The 15,289-nt window shown below is 54.5% G+C and overlaps 4 protein-coding genes across 4 annotated transcripts; 3 read left to right on the top strand and 1 right to left on the bottom strand.

Moving 5' to 3' along the window:
* Nucleotides 1–406: 406 nt before the first annotated feature.
* Nucleotides 407–1,394, top strand: MYCTH_2310626 (uncharacterized protein). Its single transcript, XM_003666100.1, has one exon. It carries the CDS (start codon nt 558–560, stop codon nt 1,290–1,292), a length of 735 nt encoding a protein of 244 aa, XP_003666148.1. The 5' UTR covers nt 407–557; the 3' UTR covers nt 1,293–1,394.
* Nucleotides 1,395–2,736: 1,342 nt separating this feature from the next.
* On the top strand, nt 2,737–3,819 carry MYCTH_37947 (NADH:flavin oxidoreductase/NADH oxidase-like protein; the record flags this gene model as incomplete). Its single annotated transcript, XM_003666099.1, has 1 exon — nt 2,737–3,819. The coding sequence occupies one exon, from the start codon at nt 2,737–2,739 to the stop codon at nt 3,817–3,819; it is 1,083 nt and encodes a 360-aa protein (XP_003666147.1).
* A 1,527-nt stretch (nt 3,820–5,346) lies between these two features.
* MYCTH_2316301 (glycosyltransferase family 32 protein) lies at nt 5,347–7,514 on the bottom strand. Its single transcript, XM_003666098.1, has one exon. The coding sequence runs from the start codon at nt 7,228–7,230 to the stop codon at nt 5,812–5,814; it is 1,419 nt and encodes a 472-aa protein (XP_003666146.1). The 5' UTR covers nt 7,231–7,514; the 3' UTR covers nt 5,347–5,811.
* Nucleotides 7,515–8,421: 907 nt separating this feature from the next.
* MYCTH_2310623 (uncharacterized protein) lies at nt 8,422–10,154 on the top strand. Its single transcript, XM_003666097.1, has one exon. It carries the CDS (start codon nt 8,558–8,560, stop codon nt 10,034–10,036), a length of 1,479 nt encoding a protein of 492 aa, XP_003666145.1. The 5' UTR covers nt 8,422–8,557; the 3' UTR covers nt 10,037–10,154.
* The last annotated feature ends 5,135 nt before the right edge of the window (nt 10,155–15,289 follow it).

Below are 15,289 nucleotides of genomic sequence, written 5' to 3'. Positions count from 1 at the left end.
TTATTATTCCTCCTCTTGTTCTTTACGGAATAGACGGGCTTACACGTGTTCGCAGGCACCAGGCCTGGAGGCTGCTGCATAGCGACCCCAAGATGGTCACGGAAAAGGAAAGGTTGGATAGCCACGCCTTTTTCAAGGAGATGCTCGCCCGCGCCGTCGAGCATACCGCACCCGGCGGTAACATACACGGTCCGCCCGGTCCTATTTGCGCAAACCCTGTGAGTGCCTTCCAAGCTCTGGTGCCGGCCGCCCATCGCTTCAAGTTGCGCGTCGTGGGCGCGCTGTCCGACAGCGAGTTGTTTGCTAATTTAATATTAATTGATTTACCGGATTGCTCCAGAGATGTGGCGCATTCGGCCACACTCTCGCCGTCTGTCCAGTGCCCACGCACGACGACGAGGGCGACATGACGGGTTGCTTCTTCTGCAACGTGGTCGACCATGATGCAGATGACTGGTACGTGCTCTTGGTTTCTGTTTGGTTAAGCTTGTATCCTTCTCGGACCAGATCGGCGCTCTGGGGAAGAATCTGCTGACCGCAATTCCTTCTTCAGCGCCATGATGACGCGGGTTTCGCCAGCCACGTTGGTGACTCACCTCATCACGAACCGCGCCGGCATGCCTCCCTGGAACACCCGGATCAACTGGGTGGCTCTCGCCATCGACCAGTGGGATCTGGTGTGCTTCACCATGCTGCCCCTCACCCGCGCTTTCGTCAAGAAGGTTTACATTCTCGGAAAGCGTTGGACCGAGGTCAACGGCGTCTCTCCCATCACCGACCCCCTCTTCAGGAACGCCAGCCTCGGGCTGCTCAAGACCCTCTCCAAGCCCAAGGGCGACGACCAGCTCATGGAGGCGTCCCGAATTCTTTGCTACCGCAAGAGTAACTGTGTTGACGGGTCCGAGCACACCGTCTTCAAGAACGACCTCGTCAGCAAGTACATTCCCAAGGAAGGGGAGGTCGACCCCAGGCTCATCGCCGACATATCGGCTTACCGTGATCACGACCTCGCCGCCGCCAAATTGCAGTTCACCAAAAAGATGCCCAAGAAGGTGACCAAGGAGCGCAAAGGTCGGCGTGCCATGAAGAGGGAGGCCGCGGCCGCTGCTGCCGCTGCTGCTACCGAGGAGGCTGCAGCTGAATCGGGCGAGCAGCAATGCCAGAACGAAAAAGAAGAGAGCAGCTCCTTGTCGGAAGGGGAAGAGGATGCGCCCATCTCAGAGAGGTTGATGGATCTCGCCGATAGGATGAACGATGTCATCGCCAACCTTCAAAAGAGTCTCAATTCGTGAACAAATGCCTGCCTCTTAATTACAGTCTCATTCGAGATTAAACGGCGGAAACATTCCCCGGTCCCTCGCATCACCCTCGCCCTTTCGTTCGACGGTTTGAGCATCGCAAAGTTCTCATCGGCAGCTAGGCCTTTCCCAAGGGTTTTCGGGTTTTCGGGTTTTCGGCACAGCACCATTCCCGACTCCGGCACCAGTGCCAAAGGGATGGATTCTTTGTCTCACCATTCACGGGATCCATTAATTACTCTGTATTGGATGCCGCTCGGTGTTTCGGAAAGACACCATTCTGTCGGATCTTATGTGCGGCCAGAAAACGAGGTCCTCGACTTTGCACTTCGCATTCTTAGTGGTCGGCCTCGGGGAGTTGAAGTGGCTTTCGGAGCCGAGAAATGGTTTCCAAGCCAAGACCGTGCACCATCAACGCATTATTAAGCCTGCATGGACGATATACATGCATTGAGGGCGGTTTTCCTGCGCTTATGAATCTCTCTTGTGTCACCAGTGATTCGAGTAATTATAGATAAGGTAGTTACCCCAATGGCCCAGTAGCTTTTCACTCTGTGCCGTATGCAACCCTTATTTTAGTAGCTGTCTGCTTAGCATATCAATGATCCCCTTGAGGTGTTGTCTATTATTATAATTAACCCCAAGATCATGCAATACAGCTTGTCCGATCTGATTAATTACTCCGTGCCGTGTGTACAAACGTGACTCGGGGGTAAGCGATGGCGATGCTCGCGAACACTTTTTATGCTTACGCAGTAAGATCGGCCCCGCGATGCGACAGACCGAGCTATGGCTATGGCGACATCGAACTCGGCTCTTGCGGCATGATTGCCGTGGGGTGTGGGGTAGGAACGACATGGCGGTGGAACAGCGGAGAAGTTTTGTAATACTCCGTAGACGGATTTGAAATCATGGCCACTGTGGATAATGAGGCAGTTGGCGACTCTGCTCTCCACCGTTTCCGCTCCGCTCGAGCTGCCAATTTATATATAATTAGAGCCGAGACATTCCCGAGTTTCAAAATCGCAAGTTTTAGATAATACCCTGGTTATTACTCATTGACCTTCAGATTCTTAACAACACCAAGCAGCGGTTACAAAAACTTCAGACAAGATCATCACTTAATTAGGAAGGTAATAATTAATTACTCTCACTCGACTACAATACCCCTTATTAAGCCATACACATAAATACATCTTGTCATTTTCACTGTCCCAGAATTAATACTCAAGAGGCTAACCCCCCCTCACCGAAATTCAACAGCCTTTTCTTTCCCTTCTCTTTCTTCAAAGGAAAAAAAAAAGGACTATTATTAATAATTAGCGAAACTCGCTCGGCCGAGATGGGCTCCGTCCAAGACCAATCACAGCAGGGTGAGACGCGGCTCTTTCAGCCCCTCTCCCTCTCGCCCTCCATCAGGCTCGGCCACCGCATCGCCATGGCGCCGCTGACGCGCTATCGCGCCTCGGACGAGCACGTGCCGATCGCGGACCTGGTGGCGACCCACTACGCGCAGCGGGCCGCCTCGCTACCGGGGACGCTGCTGGTGACGGAGGCGACCCTCATCTCGCCGTCGGCGGGCGGCTACGACAACGTGCCGGGCATCTACAACGCCGACCAGGTGGCGGCGTGGCGTCGCGTCACCGACGCCGTGCACGCCAAGGGCGGCTACATCTTCTGCCAGCTCTGGGCGCTCGGCCGCACCGCCAACCCGGCCGTCGCCGCCCGCGAGGGGATCCGCATCCACTCGTCTAGCGCGGTGCCCCTGCCGGTGCCCCTGCCGGGGGTCGAGAACGCGCCCGTGCCCGAGGCCCTGACGGTGGAGGAGATCAAGGAGCGGGTGCGCGAGTACGCGGACGCGGCGCGCAGGGCCGTCGAGGCCGGCTTCGACGGCGTCGAGATCCACGGCGCCAACGGCTACCTGATCGACCAGTTCATCCAGGACACGGTCAACCGGCGGACGGACGAGTACGGCGGCAGCGTGGAGAACCGGTCGCGCTTCGCGCTGGAGGTGGTCCGGGCCGTCATCGACGCGGTCGGCGCCGAGAGGACCGCCATCCGGCTGAGCCCGTGGTCGCGCTTCCAGGGCATGAGGATGGACGATCCCGTCCCGCAGTTCTCGCACCTCATCTCCAAGCTCAACGAGTTCGGCCTCGCCTATCTCCACCTGGTGCAAGCCCGGGTGAGCGGGAACGCGGACGTCACCCCGCCGGAGGACGAGACCCTGGACTTTGCCCTCAGGCTGTGGGACCGCCCGGTCCTGATCGCCGGCTCGCTCACACCCCGGGACGCCAAGGCTCTGGTGGACAAGGAGTATCCGGACAAGGACGTGATCACCACCTTTGGGAGGTACTACATCTCGACTCCGGACCTGCCGTTCCGCATCAAGGAGGGCATCGACCTGAACCCGTACGACCGGTCGACCTTCTATATCCCCAAGTCGCCGGTCGGGTACATCGACCAACCGTTCAGCAAGCAGTTTGAGGCCTTGCACGGATCTCAAACCGTAGCGCTGAATTAATACTTTAGTCAGTACCTCCGCTCAGGCGTCTGACCAGCGAGGCTGCCGGCGGCATTTGTTGGGGGGGGCCCGGGGCCCGGGGGGAGGGCAAAGTTAATTACTTTAACTTAGCTCAGCCTTGGACTGTGTTTCGGGCAGAGGTTCTTTCTGCTTTCGTCTAAACAGGGGTTAATACTCTGATTCAAGACTTAGATGACGGCAAGCCGTCTCGAACAAGACGATGTCAGAGCAAGGAGGCGATCGAACTGGTCGGGGTGAACAGAGAGAGTGAAGCCGACCGGAAGAGAAACCCTGGCGAAGCCGGAAGACGTAACTCAGCCCGATGCCTGGATATGTTTGTTGCGGGCAGGATGTCGTACTGTGAGACGGCGCCGAATGATGGCATCGGCATGAGACTTATTAAGAGCCGTTCAGATGCAATTCAGATGCAACCGATCATAGTTACGGCCCGCATGCGGGACGACCCGTGAATTAGATTGACTTGCATATTTTTATTTAATCAACGTGTATATTATCGGTCTCCGTTCCGGCGCCCGGGGATAATAACGATACCGCATCTGTAGGTTATTTGGGTGCTCTTTCAGGTGACTGTCAAAGTGTCGTCTAACGAAGCACGCCAAAGTCCAACTTTGGTTAAAGCGACCCGTGCCGCGCAGTCTGTTCAAGCAAAGAGTGTTGACGGAGTGTTCGTGGCTCCCTCGGGTAAAGTTTGCCATGACGGTGGTTATGGGGTTCGGTGCCCCCTCTAATCGGTACCCTTGGCCGTTATAGGCACAAGCCAAATCATTCCGAGTCGGCGAATAGACGGTGCGTAGCACGGGAAACTCCAGTTCGTCGTATGCAGTAATTAGGGCAAGCTCGCAGCTATCAATCAATGCCGTAGCACAGTCGGCGTGCACAAGTACGAAGACGAATTGCGGCGCAGGCTTGGTTCGATTCAAGCTTAGCCAGGCGCCCGTGGCAGGAACGATCTGTGAGGTGCTGTAAGCCGTGGGAACTCGTCACGCTGCGTGAATGCAACAAAATTGTGGAAGCAACCGCCCCGCCTCAAAACCCGAGTCAAATCGGGTTTTGGGACCTTGATCTCTCTTCTTTGTTTTACTTTACAGCACCTTGCTGGAGTCCCCCCCTTCGCAAGTCAGCAAATCAGTGAAGTTGTCGCGTCGGCCTGCCATCAGACTGTGTGCCCCGCCCTCGACCTTTGGGGATAGACCGGCATTTCAGGCTGTTTGTAATCGCAACTGCAATTGAAGCCATGAAAATGCAGCTCGATCAGTCGGTCCATTGTACAATAATACATAGAGCCGCTGAGCCACCTATGTTTTTGACTAACCAACTAGTCGCTGACCAGCTTCCCCTCGGCCCTTTTTCCTACCGCTGTTGGGTCCTGCGTCGCTGGCATCAATAGCACCCAAGTGTGTGGGTGAAGTCGCTTTGGCCCGGTCCGGTCCGAAACGCCCGCCTGTTTATTAGAGACCTTCCCAACCGCAACGCCTACTTTGTCGGGTCGCCATTGTCGGCTTGGCTGTCATGAGATTCAATACTGGTATTAATTACTTTCATAGCACCTGTCTAATTAATGCCACCCCAGCACGACGACGACAACAACTCCAGCGCGAGGTCCCACAGCCACGACCCAGTAAAAACGCCAACCAAGAAGCAGCAAAGTCCCCGGACTCAGCGGTCTAAGCAAGCATACCTATGTACATCTAAGAAAAAAGAGCAGTCATGCATCCCATCCGCTTAAGGCCCCGGCCAAGTCACCGAGCACCATCGACTTTTCTTCGCTGGTGAGAGAATGGTGCCGCCCGAACCCAATGCTGTCCTCCCTCAGTCGAACCCTCTACCCCTCCAGCGCATACCAGGTAGGAAGACGCTTTTCATTAAACATAAACCCTCAGACAACCCCCCCACCCTTCCCCCCCGCCAAGTGCAGTACGCCCCTCTTCAGCCCTCAAGGTTGCTGAAGAAGAAAGAAGATGGCAACGCAGTTCATGAAAACCAACCGGACTTCTTCTGCTGCTCCGGTTCCTGCTCCTTCTGCTGGCCCTCGGCCTTCTCCTTCTCTTTCTCCTTCGATGCCTCCTCTTCCTCCTTCTTCTTCCGCTCCGCCTCTTCGGCCTCTTTCTTCTTCTTCTCCTCCTCCTTTTGCTTCTTCTTCTTCTCCTCCTCAGCTTTCCTCCTCTGCTCCTCTTCAGCTTTCCTCTTCTTCTCCTCCTCCTCCTTTTCTTTTTGTTTTTGTTCAATGATCTTCGCTTTCTCCTCATCCGAGAGCTTCGAAAAGGCTTCGACGTTCTTGTCCCACGTCCTGACGCACTCGGGGTTCCAATTGCACCTCTCGACCTCGCCGTACGCCGGATGGCTGTAACGGGGATGCCTGCTGGGCCAGTTGGAGGCGTGATAGTGGTGTCGGACGAGAGCGGCTCTGGAGTCGTGGGTGCCGGAATGTGAGTGCCCCTGCCCAGCAGCGAACGCCTCGACGGTGAGTACGAGCACCCGGCTCACCACCTTGGACTCGTCTAGGTCGTGGAACAGGTCCCAGTCAATCTTGAGGTTGGGATCCTCCTTGTTCTGTTCCATCTCAGCCATGATGGCCTCGGTGAAAGCCGATGGTCCCGTGCCGCTGATGATCTGATCGAAATCCAGATTGACCTCGCCGATGGTAACCCCTTGTTCTTTGGCGACGCCGTTCAGCCACGTCATGATCTGCTCAATCAGCCTCATCATGACGGGGAGCTGTGGCTTGCACATGAAAGTCCACTGGCAGAAGGAACGCGACTTGGGACCAAGGATCGGGTGGTCCTTCCAGTCGGGCTCGTCAATCTCGACGCCGACCACCATGTCGATATCTTTCTCGTCAAACCTCGCCGGGATGAACTTGGACGCGGGCTTCAGGGCCTCAACGTCGATATCGGCATAGATACCGCCTTCGGCGTACATGATCATGTACCGCAGCAGATCGGCCTTGACGATGGCCGCCTTGAGACCGCGATAAAACTCGACAATGTCGGGACGGTTGAAGCCGTTCGGCCCAAAGTGGTACTCGACATAGCGCATGTCATTGTCGTCGGTCAGGACCTCGTACCGGTAATCGGGATTCTTGGCGAGCCATGTCCGCGCAGTGTTGAGGTCCCGCTCCTCGAACTTGAGCGGGTTCACCTTCCACGTTTGCCATATCTTCCTGGGGAACTCGTTCCGGACCTGGGGCACGCTTGCCGCGGGCACCGCCGGACGACTGATGGGCACGCTCGACGGGAAGAGGTTCAGGTTAAAGACGAAGAGAACGAGGCAAATGGCGGCGACGTAGAGGGGTAGAACGCGCCGAAACTGCGCTGGCAAACAGTTCCTGAACTGGGCCGTCGTGGCCGCCAAGGACGGCTTACCCAGCGGCGAGCCGAGCTTGGCAACCATGGTGGGCGAAAGCGATGCAGAATCTGACTCAACGAGAGTGCTGTGCCGCCCCAGCGAAAAAAGCGAGCGGCATCGAATTTCAAAACAATATAAATAGCAGGCAAGAAACGAAGGACAGAAGCTGGGGGCAGGTGGGAGGAGGGGAAAGAAAAATTATGCCAGTGCCAGAGAGTCGCTGATGAACAAACCTGGCTGGCCCCTAAATTGAGAGCGGTCCAGCGGTCCTTATCTTGTTCCTGAATTGGCCTGCCAGCCCAGAAGGGCCCTACCATGAAAGCGGGTTGATCACTTCGGGCCTGTTCCCTAGAGCAGGGATACCCAGTCACCGACCCAAAAGCAGTCGGCCGGAAAAAAATCTCACTCGGCAGCGGGGCAGCTGTCTCTCAACGCGTGCCTCTCCTTTGCGGCAACAGTGACACGAGACGATGCGGAGATTTCGCAGGGGAGGCGCCCAGTAACTAGTGTACACTACGAGGTAAGCCCTCCAAACGGGTTGGGTTGCTGGGGGAAGGGAGGCCCAGGGCCAGACTCTCAGGTCGGGGACTTCAGAGCGGATTGGAGATGCCCAATCGCGGATCCCGCCCCGGGAAAGGGGGTTGCTCCGTTGTAACTTGACCAGGAACGGATCTCAACTCCACCATCACGAACGAATCATCGAGCAAAACGACTGGTTCTCCTTCAGTTGGCTGTCGGCTCCGTGTCAACGCACTGTGCACGTTTGGGGTTAATACACAAGGGGCAACGTCCGAGTACGACATTGTAACATACAAGCTTTTTTTTCGCATGCAACCCTCCCTCGTTTCCGGCACCTCATCAGAGGCGTTATGCTTTAGGCGTAATGAAACTGTGCCCACTGGCGTTCGGGTCACGGAACCAGGCTGCTCAGCCAGGCATTTCGCCAATTTCCAGAGCGCGTCTCACACGACCGAGTTCTCGTGTAGCCACACCTCTTTTTTATCGGAACATTCATTCGAATCCATCCTCACCTGGATTTCAAGCTGTGTTTTTGGGTTTTAGAGGAGAGGGATATGTGGGTACTTGGTCTTCTTTTGTAAGGCTGTTTGTTCTTTTTTTTCACCAATCCTGTAATTTTTCCCTTCCTTTATTACCACAGTACTTCCCTCTTCTTTTCGGCCAGCAACGCAGAACCTGCACCCCACCGCACGGTCCGAAACTCCCCCCCTTCCTTTGGCCGACCGGGGACGGAGGGCCAAATCTGATGGTACCTGGAGCGTGACGCCATCTTGTACAGCAGACAGCAGCCACGAAGCCGAATGACGGAAGGATACCTTTTTTCTATTACACTAGGGGGCCTTCTCCATCAGCCATGAAATCGATCGCGTTCCGCGGGCTGCGGCATTTGCTCTGGCCCTGGAACGGCGGCGGCGGCGGCGGCAGCGGCAGCGGCAGTTCCTCGGACGGACCTCGACCGCTACGGCCAACGGCATACCTCGACGGGCTGAGAGGGTTCGCGGCCCTTATGGTGTACTTCCACCATCACCAATTATGGGCACACGCAACGCCGGAAGGCGATCCTGTGTTTCAGAACGCGTTCGGGTCTCATGGCGAATACCATCTGGCCACCTTTTTCTTCATTCGCAACTTCTTCTCGGGCGGCCACTTCGCGGTGGCCATCTTCTTCGTCATCTCGGGCTACGTGCTCTCGGCAAAGCCGCTCTCGCTCATCCACGCGGGCGAGCATGTCAAGCTCCTTGATAATCTCGCGTCCGCCTTCTTCCGGAGATGGTTCCGGCTCTACATCCCCGTGATCGTGACGACGTTCGTCTATGTCACGTCCTGGCACGTGCTGGGCATCTATAACGCGGGGCAAACTCCTAAGAAGACCCTCGGGGAGGAGCTATGGAACTGGTACGTGGAGTTCAAGAACTTCAGCTTCCTCTACAAAGACGGCTGGCTGTACATGAGCGCCAACCAGCATCTGTGGTCCATCTCGCACGAGATGCGAGGGTCCGTCATCATCTTCGCCGCCTGCGTCGCGCTGGCGCGGGCCACCCACAAGGCACGGCTGCTCTGCGAGCTCGCCCTGATCTTCTACTTCCTCTACATCGTCGACGGCTTCTCGTGCGCGCTCTTCATGGCCGGCATGTTGCAGTGCGACCTGACCCTCCTCGCCAGGAGGGAGGGAGGAGGCTACTTCCCCCGGTGGCTCCGCCGCCTGGAACGCCACAAGACGCTCATCTACTACCTCCTCTTCGTCGTCGGCATGTACCTGGGCGGCGTCCCGTCCAACACGCAGGAGATCACGGAGCTGCGGGAGGAGATGGGCTGGCACTACCTGTCGTACCTCAAGCCGCAGGCCGTCTTCGACTTCAAGTGGTTCTACCTCTTCTTCGCCGGCAACATCATGGTGGCGTGCGCGGCGCGCCTCGGCTGGCTGAGGCGCTTCCTCGAGTCCGCGCCCTGCCAGTTCCTCGGCCGCGTCTCCTACGCCCTCTACCTCGTCCACGGGCCCGTCCTCCACACGGTCGGCGACCTCATCTACTACGCCGTCGGCTGGTCCACCGGCGCCGACATCCAGGTCCACGGGCCGGGCCACGGCCCGGTCAAGCACTGGGAGAGCGTGCTGCCGCTGCCCAAGGTGGGGCCCCTCGGGCTCGAGCTGTCCTTCCTCCTGCCCAACCTCCTCATCATCCTTCCGCTGACCCTGTGGCTGGCCACCCTGGTCACCCGCTTCGTGGACGAGCCGTCCGTTCGGTTCCCGGCTTGGCTGTACAAGCGGGTCCTGGGGGGCGGCGAGGCGGAACCTAAGCCTGTCGAGCTGGCGCCGCTGACGCGCGTGGAGTGAGGTCGGGACGATTCTGAGCCAAAGGGGGGAAGGGGTGGTTGAAAAGAAAGAAAAAAATTACACTAATGAACTTGGGACGTCTTCTTCCCTGTTTACTCTCCAGTTGAGCTGGCCATCATATTATATCTTCGGGGGCGTTTGCCAAATCAATAAAGGTGGCTTGTATACATAACCCCCCTGCTTACTTTTGTCTTGGGTGTACTTTCGGGGCGCGGCATCTTGGTTTCCATGAGTGCATGGGCGGTTTTACAAGGACGTTACATAGATACGATTGTACTAGCTGGCATCTTTCGCGCGATGGGAGACCGGGCTTTGGATGGGTATGTAACTTGTGCACGGGAGCCAAGAGAAGTCAGGAGGGTTTCGAAGATGGTGGAGTAATAACGAGCCGAATTAAGACTTTGATGAAGCCATCATGATCAACGTTAGGTACCTTCCCCATGGGGCTTGGGCTGCTTGGTCCACTGCGCTGTCCTGACAGGCACGCGAGTTAGCAAATACACTACGTGTACGGATTAGTACAGTTACACAGTAGTCTAGCTTGGGTTCTGTTCACATGCGGAGTTAACTCCATCTACCGAGGCGTTAACAATCTATCTCGCCCCCCTGACAGCCTTCACACCCACCCTGTGCCCCGGTTTCGCTTTTTTTCTTCATCGGAGAATTGCCATCTGTGCAGCACGCCAACTCTGTAGGGCAAAAATGGGATGGATCCAGTTAGATCCAGTCTCAGCGCTGCCGATGGGGGGGGGGCTGGGGGTGGTTCCGGGTGAACGGCGTAGTGTAACTAAATCTACCATAATAAACAGTTTAAAGCCCATCATTACACGGCCGACTCTGAGATGCATATGTGCTCTTACCTGTGTTGGACCGAAGTCCGAGTCCCATGGTTTTATTCTTAACTAGCTATGCCTCGTGCACGACGATGTGCCCCGTCTTCCCCAGATTCAATGAAGTTCACCCCTGGACTGGGTTTGAGCCCCTGAAGATCTGTTCACTCCGGAGCATTCTCCCCAGGCGGCCGTGGTGACATTGATGAGAGCCAGTGTGCGCGCTAGTGTACTGCATGCCCGATTTGTAATTACGGAGTGACGCCACACGAGACATGGGAGTCTGCTCGTCGCACTCGAGACCCGTCAGGAATCGAGTCTGGTCGCCTGTTGTTCGAGGCACCATTCTCGCACTGTAGATCAAGGTAAGTTCGGGGGGATTGGACCAAAGTAGGTATGTATTTCCGTATTCCCCTTACACTACACTATGATACCACCTCTGCATGACGCCGTCTGTGCATTACGCTACTGAAGGTATTGTCGTGTAATCCGTACACAGTAAACTCCCCCACTGCCAACTTCTGCTGGGAAGGGTGCATGCATGCAGCTTGGAATGGAATGTTCGAAGTGTTTCACTCTGCAACTCGTCGGTGGATATATTCTAAGCGAGGTCGCGACGGAAGAGAAAAAAAAAACAAGATGTAGGGTATACAACAGTCGCATGCATGCACTACACATGATCAATTCTTCTTCTCCTTCTTCTCCTTCTTTTTTTTTTTTTTCGTGGCAATGTTCCCTATAACAAGAGCCTGGCTTGCTGGCGGCCTTGTGTGCTGGATCGGCGGGTCGATCGCTGCGAGTGTGGAATGCCGGAACCTAACATTCACCCCATGACTGGTCGACCGGAACCCTGAACATGCGATCCTGTGAAAGGTGGATTGCCCGAGCTGACATCCAGCAGCTGCCCGCCAAGCTTGGCGCCACGGCTCGGGCTGCATGCAGTCGGCGACGATACCTCGTTGCCTTCGTATTCTTTTGTCCAAAGCTTATCCGAGCCGAGCTGAGAGACTTGATGGCACGTGAAAGCGAGGAGCTCAACTCCCGAACGGCGCAGTGATGAATACCCTCTACTGCCTACGCTAGCTCCAAGTGACTTTTGTAGTACACCACTAGTTCAATGAGTGTATTGTACGGAGTATGTACCTATGTACTGTACATACATACGTACCTGGGGGCATATAACTACACCACAGGTACGGGGTAGTGTAAAATAGGTATGTACGGAGTACTGTAGCACTATATCAGTAATCCGTACATATATTACACAGTAGTTCGAGTAGTGTACACGGTCATGCGTACTCGTACGAGGATTTTTTGTGCACCATCGCCCGCGCAGGGTTGCATGCGCTTCATAGCCTTGTAAAAACGCTGCTCGGCAAACGATCAATCGTTTACACTTGCGAGGGGGAGACCCAACTCTGGAGACCAAGTGCGACGGACGATCGGCGGTGGGCTGTGGAGGCGTATCGCATGCAAAAAACAAAAGAGCACCCGAGTATAGAGAGAACGAGATGAAAAATCACAAAATAAAAAAAGAAAAGAAGGAAAATGGAATGGTTTTGCAGACGTCTCGGTCGTGAGGGTCCGAAGCCTAGCCTGACGTTTTCTATATCTAGCAATCCTTCTTCTTACTCCGTAGCACCGACGTGCCCAAGCCGTCCGTACTGTGTAAACATGCCGCATTACGCAGTATAAATACTCCGGATGCAATTTCCCGAGATACTCCCGAAATGGCAAGTGGTAATTACAAAATATACTAGGCGCGGTAATCCGTACACTTAGTATGGAGTGCTCAGCGTACTATTGCGTTTCTGCAGACGGGCAAGCCATGCCATTCTGCGTCGATCATGCACCGTCCTGCGCCACTTCAGCCGCGAAGGTGTCCCGTAGTGTACGAGTAGAGGCAGGGTAGAGATACCCCCGACTGCCTACACACGCGTAACGGTAAGATAATCGCTGTGTCCAAGCGATGCCGGCACCGTTATACACTAGATCAGTTAATGTATATAATTACATACAGCGCCGTATATGTACCTTATTTACATACTACGTAGTATTGGGAGAAGCAAGGGACGCGGACCGAAGCGCCGTGAACGGCTAGGGCTAAACTGACCCATGAGGGAAATAGTCACGTTGCTGGGATGCTGTTCAGCTTCATACTGACACGGCATCCCCTGGGGTTCAGCATTTCCCGGCCCATCGGATACGTCATAATAACAGGGTGTCTCGACTTATCGTCTATTAGCGGTTTTTGAAGTTGCGGTTATTAAGTGTTTATACTGACCTGAGCCTCTTCTCCTTGGGTCGTAGTATAATTAGATGAAGCATGCTCTTCTCTGTTCTCCACCAGCCTCTCAGTATGGCGCATTCTTCCTGCATAGGGCGCAGAAGCACTCTGCGGCTTGTAGGATACAAGTCTCTCAGCAAGGTGGTAGGCTCCCTCGTCTCAGGCACACTATTAACGAAGACAGCTGCGCCGCCCGTATAGAACCGCGACATGAAGTAGAGATAAGTACACGGCGTCTGCGGAGGGCGGTTACATTGATAGAGTCTAACACTCCTGGACGCTGACTGGGCAAGACTTTGACCACAACCAGGCCTCGAGCATGGTAGTGGACCAGTCATTCTATTACCATCAGCGAGAGAATGATAAGTAGAAGCGGAGATTGAACGCAAAATGGCGTGGTAGAAACAATGAAGTTGAGACAATAATAAAAATCCTGGGATTACAAGCATTAGACTCGAAGGATCATCTAAATTTCGTATGTCTACCGCGAACGGAAGGACCGACTTCTAATGGGCGCCGAAGCTTAGTGGAAATAGGTACAGAGCGTTGTCCTTCCGCTAAGCTCTGAGATGTTTCCTTGTCCCTCTTCCCGGAAGCACAGAGACAGTGGCCCTATACTTAACACAGTCAGGTCAACGGCAGCTTTCTTATCGGGACAGTCGTGGCCGAGCATACCTTCCTCGAAAGGTTGAACCACCTGGTTCGACTTAGTTCTTCCCTGCCGATCACTGCCCATATTCATCACCCTCCCCATTGACCAAGGAGAATCAGACACCAGATTATGGAGTGAGTGACCATACTTCTTCCCAGCTTCTTTGATCACGGCCACGACTGGCAGTCAAGAAAACAACCCCCCCCCCCCCCCGGAGCAGACCAGTGAGTTCGCTCATAACGAAGACGATGACAAAGACTAAGACCAAAACGAATACTAGGGCAATAATAGACGCACCCGAGGCTTGCATACCGGACTTTTGGGAAGCCTTCTCGACAAAGCTCACAGGGTTTAATTATAGATGTCCTGTTCATGATAGGGAACGCAGTCGCCATTTCTTTTCCTCCAAGAGTACTCGTACCACGTTTTATCCACTACCTAGTTTTATTTCTTTATTTTTCTTTCCTCCCTGTCCTTGAAACATTCTCTACGGAACTAGACGCTGAGAATCCACTGAGAAATGCATACCCAAACACAGAGCAACGGGAATTCTTACCTGCTCAAAGCACTCATGATTATGCCCTTCTAGGTGCCCCTCCTCATTGGTAACTGTCAGACTTGCCGCTGCTACCCTTTTCTTCCCAAATGCTCACCATCCAGAGGTTCCTTCCTTTCTCTAATTATTTTTCCTGCTTCTACACGTACACGAGTGCTTCAAAATCAAAGCTACCCTCTTCACATTAGCCGAAACGGCTGCGGACGGTACGATCGAAAATTCCTAGTGATATCTTTGCATATTAATCAAAGATGTCTGCGCCGGGGCCTTGATGAAACTGCCAGTTTATTCGACCTAGTCCCTACTCACAGGGTGAAGTTTCAAGAATCTATTAGACTCGTGTATTCAGTACTATGCTCCGGAGGCTTTAGGTAACAGGTATGCGAGCCGCTAGATAACTCGATAAGTTGTCTAATTATTTAACGTTCAATCGGATCTGCCAGCTGGTTCCAAGTCCCGCCGAGGCCTCGTGGCTCGAGTCACGACTTCACATCAGTCATGTCATCGAGCAAATCATAGAGAAACACGAGAATGCAACCCAATACTCTCTGACAACGCGACGTGCAATTATGAATGACCATGCCACTCCAAAGTCATCACCCAGGGGTGAGAGCTCTGGCAATTCTTCCGGAAAGAATCTGGGTGTTGTCGCTGCTCCTCGGGACCTTCTTTCCGTCCCCGATTACCCTAATACATCGAGCTATCCATAATCACGCAACTAGTGCTTTCTCTAGTGTGGAGCGGCCGTATTGCTGCTCAGCACGATATCACATACTCTATCGGAACCAAACAGAGAACCGGCTCCCGTTAGGGAACCACGGCCAGGACGGTAGGCTATAAGGGCGCCCAAACCCGGCCGCACATACCCACGGCCGATTAATTACCCGTTTACTAAGGAACCCGAACAGAAGCGTACTCCAAAATTTAT

Source organism: Thermothelomyces thermophilus, chromosome 6, assembly GCF_000226095.1.
Source record: "Thermothelomyces thermophilus ATCC 42464 chromosome 6, complete sequence".
In the NCBI taxonomy this organism is placed as follows: domain Eukaryota; kingdom Fungi; phylum Ascomycota; class Sordariomycetes; order Sordariales; family Chaetomiaceae; genus Thermothelomyces; species Thermothelomyces thermophilus.
This window is presented reverse-complemented; position numbering and strand designations above follow the sequence as displayed.

Coding starts and splice junctions, on each gene's coding strand:
- MYCTH_2316301 (XM_003666098.1), bottom strand. CDS start 7,230: ATGGTTGCCAAGCTCGGCTCGCCGCTGGGTAAGCCGTCCTTGGCGGCC.
- MYCTH_2310626 (XM_003666100.1), top strand. CDS start 558: ATGATGACGCGGGTTTCGCCAGCCACGTTGGTGACTCACCTCATCACG.
- MYCTH_2310623 (XM_003666097.1), top strand. CDS start 8,558: ATGAAATCGATCGCGTTCCGCGGGCTGCGGCATTTGCTCTGGCCCTGG.